Here is a 20391-nt window from a genome sequence, read left to right as displayed (position 1 = left end):
AAATTCTGACGGGACTGGACAGGTTAGATGCAGGAAGAATGTTCCCGATGTTGGGGGAGTCCAGAACCAGGGGTCACAGTCTAAGAATAAGGGGTAAGCCATTTAGGACCGAGATGAGGAGAAACTTTTTCACTCAGAGAGTTGTTAACCTGTGGAATTCTCTACCGCAGAGTGTTGTTGATGTTCAAGAGGAAGTTAGATATGGCCCTTATGGATAAAGGAATCAAGGGGTATGGAGAGAAAGAAGGAAAGGGGTACTGAGGTGAATGATCAGCCATGATCTTATTGAATGGTGGTGCAGGCTCGAAGGGCCGAATAGCCTACTCCTGCACCTATTTTCTATGGCCCCAAGTTTCTACACGCGGCAAAACAGGCGCCCCTCCGAGCTGGGCGCCCGTATTTCGCGCCGAAAACGGCGCCTGAAAAAAAACGTGCTATTCTCGAGCGCTTTGCAGCTCGATGTCTGCTTGGCGCAGTGCACAGGGGGCGGAGCCTACCACTCGCGCCGATTTTGTAAGTAAGAGGGGGCGGGTACAATTTAAATGAGTTTTTTTCGTGCCGGCAACCCTGCGCGTGCGCGTTGGAGCGTTCGCGCACGCGCAGTCTGAAGTAAGCATTGGCACTCGGCCATTTTAAAAAGTGCTGCAGAAAAAGTAAAAATTTGTTTATTGAACCCTTGCAAAGGCTTGCATTTTAATTTTCTTGATATTTCTGTGTGTGAGGGTGAGGGAGTGCATTCTGTAATTAAAGATAGACTGTTATAAATGGGACACATGCACTTGTTTGAGACTATTCAAATTCTTTGTAGCCGTTCAATTTTTAACATTTTTTTAAAAAACCACATTGCCCTTCCATGATCAGCACTGAGGCTTCTTGCAGCTTTCTCCCTCCCTCCTCCTGCCGTCGGTCGGTCCCGACGGCAAACGGCTGCCTGAAGCACTGAGGCTTCTTGCAGCTTTCTCCCTCCCCCTGCCGTCGGTCGGTCCCGACGGCAAACCGCTGCCTGAAAGGCCTGCCTGAAGCACTTTCACACGGGTAGGAACATGGTTTATTTAATCTTTTCTTTGCTTATAAATTTTTATTCAGGTTGGATTTATTTGTATAATATTTGTATAAGTATAACTAAGGATTTATTTTAGAATTTAATGACTTCCCTTCCCCCCCCCTCCACCTCGTTCCCGACGCCTAATTTGTAACCTGCGCCTGATTTTTTAATGTGTAGACAAGGTTTTTTCAAGCCTACAAAAATCTTCACTTGCTCCATTCTAAGTTAGTTTGGAGTACGTTTTCACTGTGGAAACTTTCAAATCAGGCGTCAGTGGCCGGACACGCCCCCTTTTGAAAAAAAAATTCTGTTCAAAAGTGAAACTGTTCGACCTGACTAGAACTGCAGAAAACTTAAATGTGGAGAATTCCGATTTCTAAGATACTCCATTCTCCACCAGTTGCTCCTAAAAATCAGGAGCAAATCATGTGGAAACTTGGGGCCTATGTTTCTATGAAAAAGGGGAGTGAATACAATAGGAATTATTGGGGACAGTGCAGTAAAGTGGAATTGAGGTAGAAGATCAGCCATGATCTTATTGAATGGCTTACTCCTTCACATAATTCTTATGTTCTTATGAATTACAAAAAAAAAAATGTTTTTCCTTTCTCTCATTTTTAGCTCTGGAGTTGAAATTGGTCAGACAGTTCTGTGAAGATGAAAATGGTGCTTTGATTTACAATCGAATTAGAAATGGTGTAATAATAAGCAGAAGCCCGTTATATTCAGTAGAACCAAGTTCTACACATACCAGAAACCAAATTGAATTGAGTGCTGCAAAACCTAGGCAAACAATTATATCTGGAGAGATGAAAGTAACTGCACAAGTGAAGCCATTTCCATCTGGATCCATCAAAGTAGAAAAACCTCCCAAGATCAATGAACAGGTATCAGTTGGTCTTGTCAATTCTTCATTAATTTTTATTTTATATTGGTCGACAGTATTCACCATCATTCCACTGTTCAGAAAGTGGAACTGTTGTAGATTTTTTTAAAGTATTAAGTCATAGCTAAACACTTAAGTAAAGCAACTAAGATTTAGGATAAAAGATTTTAAAAAGATTAAAATAAATAGAATTATTAGCAACAATAAATTTGATTGTAATTGAAATGTTTTCTTCAAATATATAATCAATTGTTGATGTCTCTTGTTATGCAGGTGAACCAAAATCCAGAAGTAAATGATTATGATTACACGGAAGAAGAGGACCTGAAACTTGTAACTCCTTCAACTCATTCAAAGGGCAGTAGCTTTCTGTCAACCAGTAAACATGTTCCAGGTTCACAGTCTGTTAAACCAATGAAAGAATCAACATTGTCAGTCTTCCCAACAGTAAAAATTCTAGTTTCAGGTAAGATCTTAATTTTCTATCATAATTGATGACTAAAGTCAGATAACTGGAGAGATTGAGTGCCACAGTAGATTAGAACACAGTCCTTCTACCTCTGAGACAGGATTGAATTTCAGCACAGACCACTAGCATAATTGAAGGATATTAGTTTAATTGATTTGGGATGGTCTCAAAGGTCTCCTTATTGGGTATATGTCCACAGTACAAAATTGCAATCATACAGCACTAAATTGACAGCTTCACTTCGAGATGTCAGATGGCACAAGGAAGACTGGTATAACTATAGCAGTAGTACAGTATGAAAATGTCTTTCAGATTGGGCATTGTTAGTCCAACGAGAGAAGCAGCTTTACTCTACACCAGAAAACACATGCTCCTAGATAACATTTTTCTCTCAGCTAATACCACCAAAAAAGCAGATTAATCTCATTGCTGTTTGGGGAGGATGCGTCTATTTGTACTGCCAAAATGGCCACCTTGTCTCTGATTGGCTCTACAATATCATGACCTATTGTTGATTGGTCCCCTTGGAGGATAAGCCACACCCTGAAGTTCCTTTGGAATGTGAATCTGAAACCGCCCAGCCCAAGTTTTGACTGACTTTCCAATTTGTAATTCAATCCATTTTGACTTCAGAAGCCACAGAGGATAGATCTCCCCAAAAGCCACCAAGTTCCAACTGAAGTCCCTTATCCCAACGCAAGTGCTGTCTCCACCAGCCAAAGTCCCTTACCCCAGCAAACTGCATGACCTTACTTCCACTCCCCCCCCCCCCCCAACCCCACCATAGATGAGGCTTTGTGTGCGGATTGTTAACAGGTTTATTGGGTATGAAGTGAATAGTGAGTGTCGTGACTTCTGGATTTCATCCACTCCAATGATGCCCCTTGTAACATGCGCACCGAGCTTTCCAAGAAATCAGATGTAGGTGTAAAGGGGGTTGGAAAAATGTGATGTGTCTTCCCTGAGTTCCCCCCTACCGTGTCTCTTTCTCTTCCCCCCCCCCACCCCTGCCGCTGCCACTCTCCCCCTGCCACCACCACGGCTCAGCGGGAGGCTCGGGGCCCAGTCAGGAGCTCGGCTGCTCAGCGGGAGGCTCAGGGCCTGGTCGGATGCTCGAGGCTCAGCGGGAAGCTTGGGGCCTGGTTGGAGGTTCGGTGGCTTGCAACTTGGCGGGAGGCTTCAGAAAAAACGTGTTCGGGCCCCACCTCCGGTTCCAGTTTTGGGTGGGATGCATCGGGGGCAGAGTCTCGAGAGGACACAGGCGCTGAAGCACAGGAAAAGGGCAGTACAAATAGTCAATCCCGTTTGGGGATGTTACTACAAAAAAAAGTCTGCTAAGTTTTCCCACATAACAAAAGTCACTGCACTTGATACATTTCTGAGCGATGTGACAAGGCCTATATAAAGGCAAGGTTTTCTTTGACAGTAGGTGGAAAAGTTCCACAGCGCCCTGAATACTTCCCTGTCCACAACCAAAAAAAGTCCACTAATTACTTCTGGGGAAAAAAAGTTCTGGAGTAAACCTTTATAGAATGAAAGAGAAAAAGAATGAATTCGAATATATTTTGGAATTCTGCTTCATTGTACAGCTTTCTGATTTGGAATCTTATTCTACTCCATGTTATAGAAACATAGAAAACATAGAAACATAGAAAATAGGTGCAGGAGTAGGCCATTCGGCCCTTCTAGCCTGCACCGCCATTCAATGAGTTCATGGCTGAACATGCAACTTCAGTACCCCCTTCCTGCTTTCTCGCCATACCCCTTGATCCCCCTAGTAGTAAGGACTTCATCTAACTCCCTTTTGAATATATTTAGTGAATTGGCCTCAAATGAAAACATTTTATCAGTAATTCTCTAGTACAAAATTAACTCTAATTTTAAAAGTTGTAGAATTATAGTAACCACAAAAGTATTTTCAGTTTAACTTATTTGAATTTTATAAAACATTATGGGGCCGAAATTTCCCCTTTCTATAAGAGGCGTTACTGCCTCAAAGAGGCGGGCATGGGTCGTTAAGGACTCACCGCTCAGTCGGCGCAGAGTGGCTACCATTTTATAAATTGCTCTCTCTTTTTGGAGCAGTATACGGGACCGCCCCAGCTGTCTTCCCGCCCCGTCGGGCACACACCAATCCCTTACCGACCGGCAGCGATCCGCTTTCCGCCCCGCGTGGGTAATTGCCCCACGGGAGTGGATCGGCCACCGGTCAGTGCCCCCGACAGCTTTCCCCAGCGGGAAGTTTCTTGTGGCTGGGTGGCGCATCCGCCCTTAAAAAGGGGAGGGCGCACTTCTGCGGCCGCCATTTTATTTATTTTTTCGGCCAACTCCGAGGTTGGCCCGACAATGGCGGCCATAGGTTCGACCGGGCCGCCAATAGGCAGCTTGGCACCCCCTCTTGGGTACCAGGCCGCTGGCCCAGCTGGAACCCACCCTGGTGGCCCAGTGGGTGCCACTAAAGTGGCTGCAGAGCACACAGCTTCCCTCCCCTTTAACTGAAGGGGAGTGACGTTGTGGCACGTCCGCGTCGCACTGACATCATCAGTGCAACACTGATGACTTGGAGCGGCGGCCGACCCGATAGAACGGCACTTCAAACCCCGCACCCGACCTGACATCCGGCCCGCCACAAAAAAAGAAATAAAGAGCTGAATATTGCCAGATTCTTTTCCCCATGCATTGGGGCGGAGAAAACACTTATAAAACGGTAAGTGCGCCCCATTTGGGGCGGAGGGCAATTTCAGCCCCGATGATTTCAAATATAAAATCTACAATAAATTTTCATTGCTAAATAATTACTTTTCAAATATATCAATTATTTCAGTAGATGAATTCTTATAGTTGACCTATATTTCAACCTATGATGCAACTATCCTAATTACATTTTTTTCTAGATCCTCTCTGTCACCTCCGTTTAGACCAAGGGACATGTCGGAATTATATAATTAAATGGTATTATGACAAACAAGCCAATGCTTGTGCACAGTTTTGGTATGGCGGCTGCAGTGGAAATGCTAATCGTTTTGACACTGAAGACAAATGCAGGAAGACCTGTGTAGTTTCCAGTGCAGGTATGATCTTGGATCTTTAAATTACACATTTACATGTTCATTTTAAAAATCACTACTTCTAACATCAGGGTATAATGGTGCAACCATCACAACAATGAAATGCAACATCAAGTCACAACATTTTTATATAACCTTCACGATTTACTTTTAAAGTGGAAGATAATAGGTGATTGTTGCAACTATATGCCAATCCGGATCTGGACATAAATTCACAGCACATTCCACAACCAAACTTGAGTTCCCAAATTCAAAGACTACTTTCAAAGCACTTTTTGTTTTCATTTTATATATGGGGTAACACAAGAATGGGAAATAACTGTAGCAAGTTCAGATATCTGTCAAAATACAAACGGTGAATCGGAACATGTTTGGTAGATGTTGAAGGATAAACTGGAAGTTTTCCTATATTAATGTAAGTAACATCAGGAATAAAGTTTCAGAATGCAAGACATGCACAGATAATGAAAATAGTTCTGACTTACAAAATCTACCAGATGTTTTGCACTTGAATTATAGTGCCATTTTAACAATAAACAAATAGAAATCAGTACTAGTTTGATGAGATTCTATTTCTCAGAATTTGTGCCATTGAAGTACTGTGCTAGTACGGTGTATAAATATATTTGATATAAGTAGAAGATATACAATAAGACTGAATGCATTTGGAAACTATCTAGTAATGTTAGCCTATGAATTATGTTGGCCAGAAGTGGTATATTTGCTGTAATTCAGCATTCCCTAATGTATTCTGATTATGCTGCCTGTTAATTTTCATTCTCTATGTAACAACCTGTATTGGCACAAAAGTTATTTTTCTTAGACGTGACAATGATTTGGTGTTTGTACATCTGTGCTCAGTGGCATATTACATTTTCAGTGTATGTGCAGGCCACTTTTCAGGCTGGATAGTTGTGTGTGTGAGAGAGCAGAAAACCAAATAGGATTAGGTGGACTGGTAATACAGAGAACTTAAAAGAAACAAGGCGGAAGTGAATGGGGAGAAAAAGAAATGCAAGCAAGGAGATAGTTAGCACTGTGTGACAAGATGGCAAAAAGTGAAGCTCACGCAGAAGAGAGTGAAAGATGAAAACAGTCACTAAATATTTTCTTGCACTCTAACTACTATGAACTGGAAAGGGGAGAACACGACAAAGCATGCATTAATGTTCTAAAAAAAAAGCATTTGTGATACAAACTTCTGGCATAACTGATCTTGACCCTTACATGTTAGGGATTTAGTGTAACTTGATTCACTTTTCATGGGAAGGCAGCGAGTAATTTTGCAGATTCTTTTCCTCAGTAGATTAAATGGAGGACTGTGTGGCACAATGGGTTAGCACTTTATCCTCCTTCTTGGAGACTTGGATTTGAATCCATCTCATCTCTCTGCTTCTTGTAAGGCTACTATATAAAATAAGATTGACAAATCTAAACCCAAATTCTAGTGTTTGTGAGTCCACAAGATAAAAATTGACTCTAAGTTGGTGTTAAAACAACCCTAAATTTATCCATCTCATTCAGAGAAGCTACCAGGATAGCAGTTGTGGGAAATAGAGACTATATTAGTGCAGTATCAGATGCTGTTCTAAGTTTGAATTTAAGTCACATTGTTGGGCAGACTAGAGTAAGGTTTCCAGTACTTGAACTGACTTCTGAGCGGTTGACGGTGCACTGAAAGCTTTCAGGGACAAGCATTCCAATCCCTCGTGCTAACACCTCTCAGCGATTTGAAATAAAACTGTGTTGGAAGAGTCCATGATAAAACAGGTCGTACATAATCCATGAAAGGAACAAATTACTGCGGATGCTGGAAATCTAACAAAGGGTCAACGCCAGCTCTGACAAAGGGTCATCAACCTGAAACGTTAACTCTGTTTCTCTCTCCACAGATGCTGCCTGATCTGCTGAGCATTTCCAGCATTTTCTGTTTTTAATTAAAGGAACAGACTTGATGGGCCAAATGGAATTTTTTCATTTCATGTTTTCTCATGTATATGTTGTTTTGAAAAATTATGCAGAAGATTTTTTAAAGGGTAACCTCATGTACTGAAAAGACTATCCTGTTTTGGTGCCATATAGGACTACCAGTGTTTTGATTTCATAGTTATACTATACATCAAATAGTTTTACAATTTAATAATTGTATCCCCTTTTAAAAACAGAATCCTGATGTGGATCGCAGGAAAACTGTATTTCAGCAAATCATGAGATACAGGAAGAAGACAGAAAAAGATTTTTGTGCATTTGCTACACTATGAACAATATTTTTATATTTTAGTAGCTAGTCATAAAGATTCAATTTGTATAAAAATGTTAATACAGATACTTACCATTTTTGTTAATTTGTCGATATAAATGCAATTCTCGGGATGAAAATTAAAAATAGAAATATTTTGCTGTACGTCTGATAGACTGTCTTTGCAATAACTACAAAATAAGAATTTAGAAAAGATTAGGACAGATATTTTTGTTTGTGTTTAAGTTTGCATTCTGTACTATACTGAGAACATTAACTTGGCTAGTTGCAAAGAAGGAACATTTAAGTAGCTACAGCTGGGAAGATGGAATTTTGTGCAAGAATTCTAGCTTTACAAATTATGATTTGTTTCTCTTCCAAAGTTTATAAAATGGTGTAGACATGAAGTTTAAAATGGTAATTACATGTCTTTTTGTGCTGTTGCCTGATAAAGACTAAAATCACTGGACTGCTTTTTTTTCATTGTGTGCCAAAGTAGTTTGGACAGTTGATGAAATGTTTTGAAATCTGTCTAGTTTATGTAATAGAGCTTTGTTTAGCTGGGTGTAAGTACAATAATTGGCAGCTAACTATGAAAGCAGGTCAACACAACTGATTGCTTTAACTCATTGATGTCTTAAAGCATCAAAGACCTCATAATAAATGGGAGATGACACCATTCACATGTTGCAGTATATATTGGGAGCATTGGAATTTTCTCCGCTGACACTGTGATATCTGATTTGATAAATAAATTACAAATGTTTATATGTTTTGCTGTGTTACACATTCACCGTTACACTTTTCATTATTATTGAAATCTCAAAAATATACCGTCCATATATATTTTATAAAGTCACTATCCATTTTGATTGCATAGTGCTCATTGGAGGACTGTGTTGATACATCCAGCTTTGATGCCATGACTTTGCTGGCGCTGGGAGCAAGATGCGTCAAGGGGTTGAGTTTGTTTGTTCTTGGTTTCTGCAGATTAGTGACACTTGGGAACAGGTAGGTGGAAACCCTAAACACTAGTGGTCATGTCATTGTCTTCATGCTAAGTGCCTGAGTTGCTATGTTGTGTGTGCGAGGCAACTTCTGCATTGCAACCTTGGTCACATATTTGACTCTGAGATTAGCTTCAAACCACATATCCACGCCTAACTAAGACTGCCTATTTTCACCTTCATAACATCACCCGACTCCACCCCGTCTCAGCTCATCTGCTACTGAAACCCTCACCCATGCCTTGTTACGTCTAGACTTGACTATTCCAATGCACTCCTGGCTGTCCTCCCATTTTCTACCCTCTGTAAACTTGAGGTCATCCAAAACTTAGTTGCCCAAGTTCTAATTTGCACCGAGCCCCATTCACCCATCACCCCTGTGCTCGCTGACCTACATTAGCTCCCAGTTAAGCAAATCCTCAATTTAAAAATTCTCATCCTTGTTTTAGAATCCATCCATGGCCTCACCCCTCCCTATGTCTGTAATCTCCTCCAGCCTAACAACCCTCCAAAATATCTGCGCTCCTCCAATTCTGGCCTCTTGAGCATCCCCAATTTTAATCGCTCCACCATTGGCGGCTGTGCCTTCAGCTGCCAAGGCCCTAAGTCCTGGAATTACCTCCCTAAACCTCTCTACCTCTCTTTCCTTCTTTAAGATGCTCCTTAAAACCTACATCTTCCCATATATCTCCTTATGTGGCTCATGTCAAATTTTGTTTGAAAGCACTCCTGTGAAGCGCCTTGGGATATTTTACTACATTAAAGGCGCTATATAAATACAAGTTGTTGTTGCTGAGTGAACATCCAAGAATGGACTCCAGGCTGTTTAGTATTTCTCTAGTTCCAGGTGGAAGTCAAACTTCACTCATTCTGATTAGGATATATCCCCCAATGTGCTTCAGCCACATGTTTATTGCAGGGAGGACTGTACTTTGTCACAGAGAGGAAATGCACCACCTTGTTCTTGCAGCAAATTGCGAGAGTTGTGCTAGCCTGTACGTTGCTGGGGGGGGAAAAGAGTCCTGCTCTCCAGTGAGTTGGTGCAGCAAACACGGAGCTGCATCCTTTGGAATTGCAGGACTGATCATGGTCCTTATTGTCCTCCACACTGCTATCCAGAAAAGATGAATACACGGACATGACTAGAATATATGTGTAGGAAGGTGACCATAATCACTATCTGGAATGGAGGGATGAAATTTATGTAACTTGTGTGGGGTTCAGTACATGCAATATATCTTGAGTTTCCTTCATATAATTTGCTTCAGTTAGTGATGTTGAGGTCTGTCACCATACCTCTCACCAGACCCCCTCCCCCTCCCCAACCCTTTAACGGTTGGCCTTGGTCTCTCTCCAGGCTCCCCTCAGGTTTTCTATCATGGAGGTGCACAGGGTGGAAATGTATCTGCAGGAGGCTATTGATGAGTGGGGGAAACGTTCGATGGGGTAGTTTATGCAACTGAGAAGTTTTGCAGGGTTCCGGAGGTAATGCTTCATCAGACAGTGGTATTGGTCATGCTGGGAAAGATGAAATTTGTTGACTAACTGATAGGAAGGCATGATATAGCTGACTCAAAGGACTAACAACACTAAAAACAATAAAACGAGTGAATCTTGAACTATATCAGGTTATTTTTGTTTCAAAACAATGCCCAGTAAATCTTTGGATTGTATCTGAGGTAACATTAAGAGGAAAAGCAACATAACTAATTATACAAGGGCTAGTAACACATTAGAAGTCTTGGGACTGCACAAGCTTCCTGTTGTCATTTTAATTCCTGTGTCATATTTGTCACCCCTCTGTCATACCTTTCCCATGTCTCTATCATGCTGAGTCATATCTCATCATAGGCAGTCCCTCGAACGAGGATGACTTGCTTCCACATGAGTTCACAGATGTTTCAATGAAGGACCCGATGTTCCAGTCCTGAACTCCAATTGAGGGGGTGGAAGATGCCTGTGCGTGAATTTTTTTAACGTGTGGTGACCGTTGCACACCAGCCACCACACGGGCTTGACAGAGCTAGGTCTTGGTCCAGTGGCAAGGATTAACCAAGATGACTGGAGACCAGCTCTGCTGCACGGACCTAGTGCGCACACATATCGCAGTGTGGGCTGGCCCGTGCTGCCCCTGGGCCCTCGGCTCTTCTGATCCCCGTACCCTCATCTGTCGCACCTCCACCACAATCTCTCACCGCTCCTCCGCCATGAACATTCACCGCATCTCTCCACAAACACTTGCTGCTCATCCGCCCCGACCTTCTCCTCTGTACCTGAGCCCTGCCGATGTTCCTGCCCACGCTCCAAAACGGCAACCAGGGTTTTGATGACATCACCCAGTCCCATTGATACAAGCTCTCCACTGCATGTGGGCAAAGTACTGGAGGGCAGGAGATGCCTGTGGTACTGTAGCCCAGCACGGAAGCTGTGGAGAAAACTGGCATAAAGAAGGGCATGTACCAATGAAATACACCCTTTCTCAGAAACCCAATCCTTCTGCGAATATCTCTATGCTAAATATTCTGGTTAAAAGTGCCCTGGTTCAACGTGTTTAAGTGCACAGAATTTCAGAACTTTGGACGGGGCGTTAGATCACCTTAGTGCACAAATTCTCGCATTTTTTTTAAGCTCATGGTCTTGAGCAGACAAAATATTTCACACCTTTTAACACAAACCTATTAGAATTGATCAGCGTTGAGCTGCCTACCCAAGATGTTGATAATCCCAAGTGACAACGCACAGTAAGATCAGTCTATTTTCAGGGGCTCCAAATGCTGTGGAAACAGACCTTCTTACCCCGTTTTTTTGACTCTGTGCATACCAGCACCTTTACCGTGCTGTGCTGAACCAGTCTGAATGCTGCCGTGGAGAGCACACCAACGCTAAGTCATCTCAACTTTGGGGCAGAAAGCTGCAGTTCCGAGATCATTCTCTACCCCAAAGGGCTGTGGATGCTGAATCATCATCTCACCCTATCAGCATATCCTTCTATTCCTTCCTTCCCCATGTGTTTATCTAGCCTCCCTTTATATGCATTCTTCTCAACTATTCCTTGTGGTCGCGAGTTCCACATTCTCAACTCTCTCTGGGTAAAGAAGTTTCTCCTGAATTCCTGATTGGATTTCTCAGTGAATTTATCACTTTATTCTTAAAAGTGTAATGTAAGAAAACTCTGCATTCATCACACACTCAACCCCAACCATGCTGAGTAAACCTGGTTATCGCCATTTTCTAAATTAAACACTTACCATTAGACTTAACTTTCAGACCTCCCACCACAAGGTGGTGCTGCTGTACCTCTCAAACATGCCTCCCAACTCTCATATAACCTGGACATCAACTGTAAACACAGTTGCACTTAAATTTAACATTTTACCTAAAAAAATAAAATTACTTAAATCCAAAATGCAGCCTTCATCCCACCTGCTCCTTGTTCTGCCCACAGTCTCTGCTACCTGGCAGTCATGTTCCCTGCCACCCGGTCCTGTTTTCTCCTACTGCCAAGTTAAGCTCCCTTCACTTTCCTTCCACATGCTTCCCAACTCCACTTTACTCTTGACCCAATCCCTAACTCAAGACCTCTGCTGCCTCCCACCACTAGACCTATTGCCCCTCATTCTTGCTGCCTAATCTTAGTTTGACCTCCTTTCTCTGCTGTCTATTCTGCACCACTTTACAACAATAACAACTTGCATTTGTATAGCATCTTTAATGTAGTGAAACTTTGCGAGGCACTTAACAGGAGTAATACGAGATTTAAAAAATTGACATCAAGCCGATTAAGGAGAAATTAGGGCAGGTGACTAAAAGCTTGGTCACAGAGGTAAGTTTTAAGGAGCGTTTTGTAGGAGGAAAGAGAGATACAGAGGCAGAGAGGTTTAGGCAGGGAATTCCAGAGTTTAGGGCCCAGGCAACAGAAGGCACACTTTACTTTCCAAAGGCCAGACCCTCGCCTTTCGCCTCCGACTGAATAATCTTTGTGGCTGTAAACCGCAGTTTATTTTCAAAAGGCCAGGCCCACTGCCTAGATGTCACCGGTGAAGATCAGGCAGCAGAAGCTGATGGCAGCAGCCTGGCATTTGAAAAGTAAACAACAGCTAAATATTCAAAGATTATCCAGCAGGAGGCAGCAACCCAGCAATTTCAAAAGTAAAATGTGGCTAAAGCCAGAAACATTAGGCAATAGATGTGACTGCAAACAGGTATTAGGAAGAAACCTTCCACTGCGATGCTGATGGGACAGGGATTCAGCTGCAAGTTTCAGGAGGGAAGGCAAATGGCAGAAACTAAGAGGGTAACTGGGCATTAAGGTAGTATGACTTCTCCCAAATCCTGGCATACTATAGACCGCCAACCCTTCCAAGTACTCCCAAAGCCTAACCACTCCGATCAGCTGCAACCCCCATCGACAAGCTTTCTTCCCTTCAACATCTCTTTTCATCCCACCCAATATGCCAAATGTTCAGTGCTACTATGCTTAGCCCTTCCAAGTTTCCTTCCATCTGAACCGCCCAATTGTTTCTAGGCTCTGCTGAGCACTCCAACACTCCAATTCCCAAGTTCTCCCCAACTCCAGTCTCTCTCAGATAACCCAACAACCCAGCCAAGTACCCAATTCACAATGAGCTGCACCACAGGAGATCTACCACAAATAAATAATAATAGTGCAAGCATGCTTTATGTTACACAAAATGACCTTGCTTCTCTCACCTGCCTCTGTCCTGACCCCAAGCTAGGAATGTCTCCAGTCCTGATCTCAAATCCAGGAACAAATCTGCTCCCAGAGCTGTGGAAGCTGGGTCATTGAATAAATTTAAGACAGAGATAGACAGTTTCTTAACCAATAAGGGGTTATGGGGAGCTGGCAGGGAAGTGGACCTGAATCCATGATCGGATCAGCCATGATCGTATTAAATGGCGGAGAGCAGGCTCGAGGGGCCGTATGGCCTACTCCTGCTCCTATTTCTTATGCTTTATGTTACACAAAGTGACCTTGCTTCTCTCACCTGTCTCTGTCCTGATCTCAAGCTAGGAATGTCTCTATTCCTGATCTCAAATCCGGGAACACATCTGTTCCCAGCCTCAGCCCCAAAAATGCCTTCACTTCCAGTGTCAGCCCGAGGAATTTATGCGCTCCAAGCCACTGCCCAAGAAATATCTCCTCGGGTCCTGCGCTTTCCCATCCAGTTGCCAACAAACTGAAACCGACCCTGGGTCATCCCTGCCTCAATTCAGGGGTTTGGAGGGAAATCCATCTCGGTTCCAGTTCGTAATTTGCCCAATTGCTCTGCTTCATTGCTCTACTCTTTGGGCCTGTGTCAGAATACCCATGAGCAATGCCACATGAGATAAACCAGTAATATCTACTAATAGATTAGAAGTCTTGCATATAGCACACATTTCCTGTAAGTCATCATCATCATAGGCAGTCCCTCGAAGTGAGGATGACTTGCTTCCAAGCCAAAGAGGGATGAATTCACAGGTGTTTCAGTGAAGGACCCAATATTCCAGATCCTGAACTACATCTTGAAGGGTGGAAGATGCCTGTGCATGGATTTTTTTAACGTGGGGTGGCCGTTGCACACCAGCCACCACACGGGCTTGACAGAGCTAGGTCTTGGTCCAGTGGCAAGGATTACCCAAGGCTAACTGGAGACCAGCTCTGTTGCACAGACCGAGTGCGCACACATATCGCAGTGTGGGCTGGCCCGTGATGCCCCTGGGCCCTCGCCTCTCCTGGGCTCCGGTCACTTCCCTCTACAAACTCTTGCCGCTCCTTCGCCCCTCCCCCTGCTGTGCCCGCCCGCACTGCAATCAGCAACTTGGCTTTGCAGTCGTCGCCCTCTTGCAGCAGCATGCGTTGCTCCCTGCAGTGATATGCCGCCGCACGCTGCTCCCTCCAATGGCCCCAACCTGCTGATGGTCTTGCAGGCCGGGACCACGCCGATATATCCTGTAAGTAATATTTACTTCTGTCACTTATTTTGTCCTTCACACATTTTCCGTCATACTTTGTTGATTGGCTGACAATAAAACAAGAGCAAATCAGAAATGAATAGTTAGGGAATGTACAAACAAAAAGCAAGAAAAGCAGCTGGAAAGCTGCCAAAAGAAAAACTACTAGGTACTTATGAAAGCAACCAATCCTGAATGAGAACCAATGAATAAAAGAAAGGAGAAAGTTGAATCAATCAAATCTCTTTAAGTAAATATCTAAATTCTTTCATCTTAATTCTAATCTAAATTAATATCTAAATTCTTTTCTTAAGTAACAGGATCTACTGGTCCTGGATTTTCCTGATGTTGGTAGGTGAGCAGTGGGGTGGGATTTCTGCCCACTGTAACCCCAAACCATTCTATTGGGTCAGGGCTCATTGGGTATGCAGGATGGGCTCCCATTGTGATCCCCACCGCCAAGGGGGAGCCACCTCCAAGTGCAGAATATTGTGGCGGTGTTGCAGCGAGACCATTGCTGCAGCACCTGAAGAGGCAGAGGGGATTTAAAGGGAATGGAAGAGGGAAGAAGGGTTTTTTTAAGGCCTCAACCAAGACGAAGGCCTAGAAAGGTTCATGGTTGGACCCTATATGGAGGGAGAGCAGGCCATTATTAGACCCCCATCTCCATCCAAATAATTAGGGGCTTATCACTACTACCCCTGGCACTGCTGCCAGCCTTCTCCGGGTGACCCCTGAGGTCGGTGGAGACAATGGTACTAAAAAAGAAATGCTGCCGCTTGCAGGGTCCAGCCTCCCTGCTAGAATTTATATCTGGCAGGGATAATTGTGTCATTAATCATGCTTCACACTTTAATGATTCATTGAAATAACTACTATCTATTCAGTAGACCATGCTGATTTGCTCAACTGATTATCACTAGACAGATAAAGAAAGCTACCACTATCAGGAACCAGTAACCCACACAAAAAATCAAATGACTATTTTTTTTCCCCATTCAGAACCAACAACTGTCAAATATCGAACCAATCAAATGCCTGAAAAGTTTGTTTCGATAATTGTTTTGAGCAACCATCTTGCTTCCCCACAAATTCCACTCTATATAGCTAAAATTACATTTTTAATTACCTAATAATTATAAATTAAATAATTCTGAACATTAAATTTACCCATAAAGTTAGAAATGCTGTCCTCTGGGACTTGAGTACTCTGCATTGTTAGCTTGCATTGGATGCCTTTGCCAGATCATACATTTGAAGAATTGCTTTAAAAGTGCCAGAAAATGACACAAGAGTCACCCATATCAGCTGCCTGACAGTCAACTCATTGTACCAAACACTTTACTACGTATCTGCTGATCCCCAGCCAGCTGCTGCAATCTTCAGCCATTCATGGCATTTTAAAGGCTGCACTCCAAATTTTGATACCCCCCCTGTGCATTACTTCCATGTCATACAGAAGTTGCGCTATTGAATATTTAAATAAGCAATTTATGGCCGAGTTAACATAGGAGAGGATCAGTGGGCAAAAGACCCTTCTCCGGGGCACAACATAATGGGGTAAATGGTCCCGTAGATTTTTGAGGTCTTTATTTTAAAAATCACATGAATTAACATATCTTTTTGTCAAAATCAAACTGAAAAATTTCGCAAGACTCGGAATCTTGTAGTAGCTAAAAGTACAGATTGATTATTTCAAATCCATGTAATTAAAAATTAAAACTGTAATGCAAACAAGAATGATGAACAAGCAAAACAACTCAAACAAAAGAGTTTTGTTTCAGGAGTCTTGTGATTGGTCACTTAACATTGTAGGGGTGAATTTGTAGATAAGATGAACTTCTGACTGGAGTTTTCAGGAATTATCTGCGTAGGGCAAAGGAATGTATCTGGTCTTCTGGCTGCAACATTAAAGCTTGTATAGATACAAGTTAATGTGATACATACAATTTCTTGTCTAGGTCAATGAGACAAACAAAAGGGATTTGTTCTCTATCGTCTTGTTACTGATAAAACAGTGTAGTAATATCCTTGAAACAAAATAAATTAATCTGTAGAATTATACAATTAAACTCATTAATTATGTACACTTTCATAGATGTACCCTTTCTATCTTAATCATCTTTTTAATATGATTGACAACAATTAATTTATTTCAATAATTGTTCAAATTCCGTGAAGTGATGTTAAAATTATGGCAGCCTAAAATATCTGAAAACACTGAAGAAGGCTTTTTTGAAGAAATCACAAGCGATTTAGAGAAGACTATTGGAAGAATACCTTGGAAGGATTGAAGGCTTAGAAGACAAGAAGAAAATTGTCAAGCCGGAAGATGATGAAAAGATATAATTGAAACTAAAGGAACTGTTTACTGGTCTAACTAGCCTGCTATTACACGAAAGAACACAATATAATTAAAACCTCTAGGTTAGAGACTGAAAATGAAAGCATACTAGTGCAGTTTGAATTCTGCCAAGCACATGCTGCAACCTTGAAAACTAAATTTAATATTAGTATTAAATTAAAGAGAGCGCATGAAGGAATGTTGGCAAATAAAATCAGGGATAACCCAAAGATGTTTTATAAATACATTAAGAGCAAGAGGATAACTAGAGAAAGAGTGAGGCATATTAGAGACCATAAAGGAAATCTGTGTGTGGAGGCAGAAAACGTGGGTATGATTCTTAATGAATACTTTGCATCTGTTTTCACAAATCAGAGGAGCGATGCAGACTTTGCAATGAAGAAGGAGTGTACAATATTAGATGAGATAAACATAGTGAGAGAGAATGTATTAAGGGGCTTAGCAGCTTTGAAAGTGGATAAATCCCCAGGCCCAGATGAAATCTATCCCAGGCTGTTAAGAGAAGCAAAAGAGGAAATAGCAGAGGCTCTGACCATAATTTTCCCGTCCTCTCTGGCTACAGGTGTGGTGCCAGAGGGCTGCTCATGTTGTACCTTTGTTTAAAAAAGGAGAAAGGGATAGACCGAGTAATTACAGGCCAGTCAGCCTAACCTCAGTGGTAGGAAAATTATTGGAAAAAATCCTGAGGTACAGAATAAATCTTCATTTGGAAAGACATGGATTAATTAAGGACAGTCAGCATAGATTTGTTAAGGGAAGGTCATGTCTGACTAACTTAATTGAATTTTTTGAGGAGGTAACCAGGAGGGTCTATGTGTATGATGTAATGTATATGGATTTTAGCAAAGCTTTTGGTAAGGTCCCACATGGGATCCAGGTCAAAGTGACAAGTTGGATCTAAAATTGGCTGAGAGGCAGGAAGCAAAGAGTAATGGTTGATGGGTGTTTTTGTGACTGGAAGGCTGTATCCAGTGGGGTTGCACAGGGCTCAGTGCTGGGTCCCTTGATTTTAGTGGTATATATCAATGACTTGGACTTGAATATTGGGGGTACGATTAAGAAGTTTGCAGATGACACTAAAGTAGGCTGGTAGTTGATAATGAAGAAGAAAGCTGCAGACTGCAGGAAGATATCAATGTACTGGTCAGGTGGGCAGGACAGTGGCAAATGGAATTCAATCCAGCTAAGTGTGAGGTAATGCATTTGGGGAGGTCTAACAAGGCAAGGGAACACACATTAAATGGTATGACACTGAAAAGTGTAGAGGAACAAAGGGATCTTGGAGTACAGGTCCACAGATCCCTGAAGATAGCAGGCCAGGGAGATAAGGTGGTTAAGGCAGCATATGGAATACTTGTCTTTATTAGTCGAGGCATGGGATACAAGAGCAAGGACGTTATGCTTGAACTGTATAAAACACAGGTTAGGCTGCAGCTGGAGTACTGTGTGCAGTTCTGGTCCCAACATTACAGGAAAGATGTGATTGCACTGGGAAGGGTGCAGAGGAGATTTACAAGAATGTTGCCTGGACTGGAGAGTTTTGGCTATGAGGAAAGATTGGAAATGCTGGATCTGTTTTCTTTGGAACAGAGGAAACTGAGGGGAGACCTGATTGAAATGTATAAAATTATGAGGGGCCTGCAGAGTGGATAGGAAGGACCTGTTTCCCTTGACAGAGGGGTCAACAATCAGGGGGCATAGATTTAAAATAATTGGTAGATGGTTTAGAGGAGATATGAGGGGAAATTTCTTCACTCAGAAGGTGGTGGGGGTCTGGAACTCTCTGCCTGAAAGGGTAGTGGAGGCAGAAAGCCTCACATTTAAAAAATACTTGGATGTGTACTTGAAGTGCTGTAACCTACAGGGCTACAGACCAAAAGCTGGAAGGTGGGATTGGGCTGGATAGCTCTTGGTCGGCCGGCACGGGCACGATGGGCTGAAATGGCCTCCTGCTGTGCTGTAAATTTCTATGATTCTATGAAACACCACTAATGCTGTTATATTTTGTTAGATTCTGTTTACTATACTAAATATCAATTACTTTTAGAATGATTTATTGGTGCTGAATAGTTTTAATTGTGGTGTTATAGATGTAGCTAAATAAAGTAGTTGTTAGTAGTCCATTAAGTTTTGTGCCCATCCTTGAGATCTTCCAAGTGTAATAAAAGTTAATAGTAAATCTTTGCATCACTGCTTACTTAATCACTGCCTGGGAATTTCTTTAAGTGAATCCATTCATGTAGGATGACTCCTTGAACCAAAATGACACTGCATATTAGATTGAAATGATTTAAATTATGATTCAACTTTGCCTATTGGATTTTCACTTTAATTATTCCTACAGAAACAATGTAAAACTACTGGGAAATTTAAAAGGAAAAATGAATATGAATAACCAAATAAGTACAGCAAATAGAAATATTTTTTCTAATACATTCCAGTTTTGAGCAAACAATTAAATTAGTAGCTACTTGTGGGTTAGATTCAGGGTTTGTCTGCAGATGTCATTCTCAGATGAGATTGAATTGGAAGATCAGTTTCAAGCAATTGGTGTTCAACTATTACATTGTACTAACAGGCCTACCAACTTTCCAACATTCAGTGAGAGTCTTATGCTGATGATCACAACCTGAAGTTCACAATCTCGAATGTGTATGCACTGTGCTTGTAATTCCAGGCACTTGCATTGTTTTCTCTCATTGTAAAGTGAGATAAAGCAAGAGAACAACATCTAAGCATTCATAACTGCAGTGAAAGTTCTCTATTAAAACTTAGGTGCCATAGTCAAATAGCCTACCAACATTCACTGCCTAGGCTCCCAAAGCAAGCACTCTACTCGGAACTCCTGCACGGCAGGTGATCCCCAGGTGGGCAGAGTAAACGTTTCAAGAACACTCTCAAAACCTCCTTGATAAAGTGCAACACCCCACCGACACCTGGGAATCCCTGGTCAAAGACCGCCCTACGTGGAGGAAGAGCATCCGGGAGGACGCTGAGCACCTCGAGTCTTGTCTTCGAGACCATGCAGAAAACAAGCGCAGGCAGCGGAAGGAGCATGCGACAAACCAGATTCCCCACCCACCCTTTCCTTCAACGACTGCCCCACCTGTGACAAGACACTGTAATTCTCGTATTGGACTGTACAGTCACCTGAGAACTCACTTTTAGAGTGGAAGCAAGTCTTCCTTGATTTCGAGGGACTGCCTATGATGATGAGGCTCAGACATGAAGAATGGCTACTTGGGGGAAATACTAAAGTCCATGGACCATTACCCCTTCAAGAGTCTTCACCTTCAAGTTCCCACAAACAGCAATGTGATAATGACTAGGCAATCTGTTTTTGTGTTGATTGAGGGA

At 42.3% G+C, this 20391-nt stretch overlaps 1 protein-coding gene and 1 long non-coding RNA gene across 4 annotated transcripts in view; one reads left to right on the top strand and one right to left on the bottom strand.

Annotated features, from left to right (window-relative positions):
• col28a2a (collagen, type XXVIII, alpha 2a) overlaps window positions 1–8430 on the top strand; it is a 205003-nt gene extending 196573 nt beyond the window's left edge. The window contains exons 32-35 of the mRNA XM_070875706.1: window positions 1667–1932; window positions 2205–2397; window positions 5295–5471; window positions 7634–8430. Of these exons, the coding sequence (XP_070731807.1) occupies window positions 1667–1932; window positions 2205–2397; window positions 5295–5471; window positions 7634–7641 (644 nt within the window). The 3' untranslated portion in view covers window positions 7642–8430. The remainder of the gene's footprint in view (window positions 1–1666; window positions 1933–2204; window positions 2398–5294; window positions 5472–7633) is intronic.
• The window catches only part of LOC139259840 (uncharacterized), a 49663-nt gene that overhangs the window by 27307 nt on the left and 1965 nt on the right, over window positions 1–20391 (bottom strand). For all 3 annotated transcript variants that reach the window (XR_011592665.1, XR_011592666.1, XR_011592667.1), the window contains exon 2: window positions 7802–7898. This is a non-coding gene — a long non-coding RNA (uncharacterized lncRNA). The remainder of the gene's footprint in view (window positions 1–7801; window positions 7899–20391) is intronic.

The sequence above is a fragment of the Pristiophorus japonicus genome, chromosome 3 (assembly GCF_044704955.1).
Source record: "Pristiophorus japonicus isolate sPriJap1 chromosome 3, sPriJap1.hap1, whole genome shotgun sequence".
Taxonomy (NCBI): domain Eukaryota; kingdom Metazoa; phylum Chordata; class Chondrichthyes; family Pristiophoridae; genus Pristiophorus; species Pristiophorus japonicus.
The sequence above is the reverse complement of the archived record's forward strand: the minus strand, read 5'-3'. Positions and strand labels throughout refer to the sequence as shown.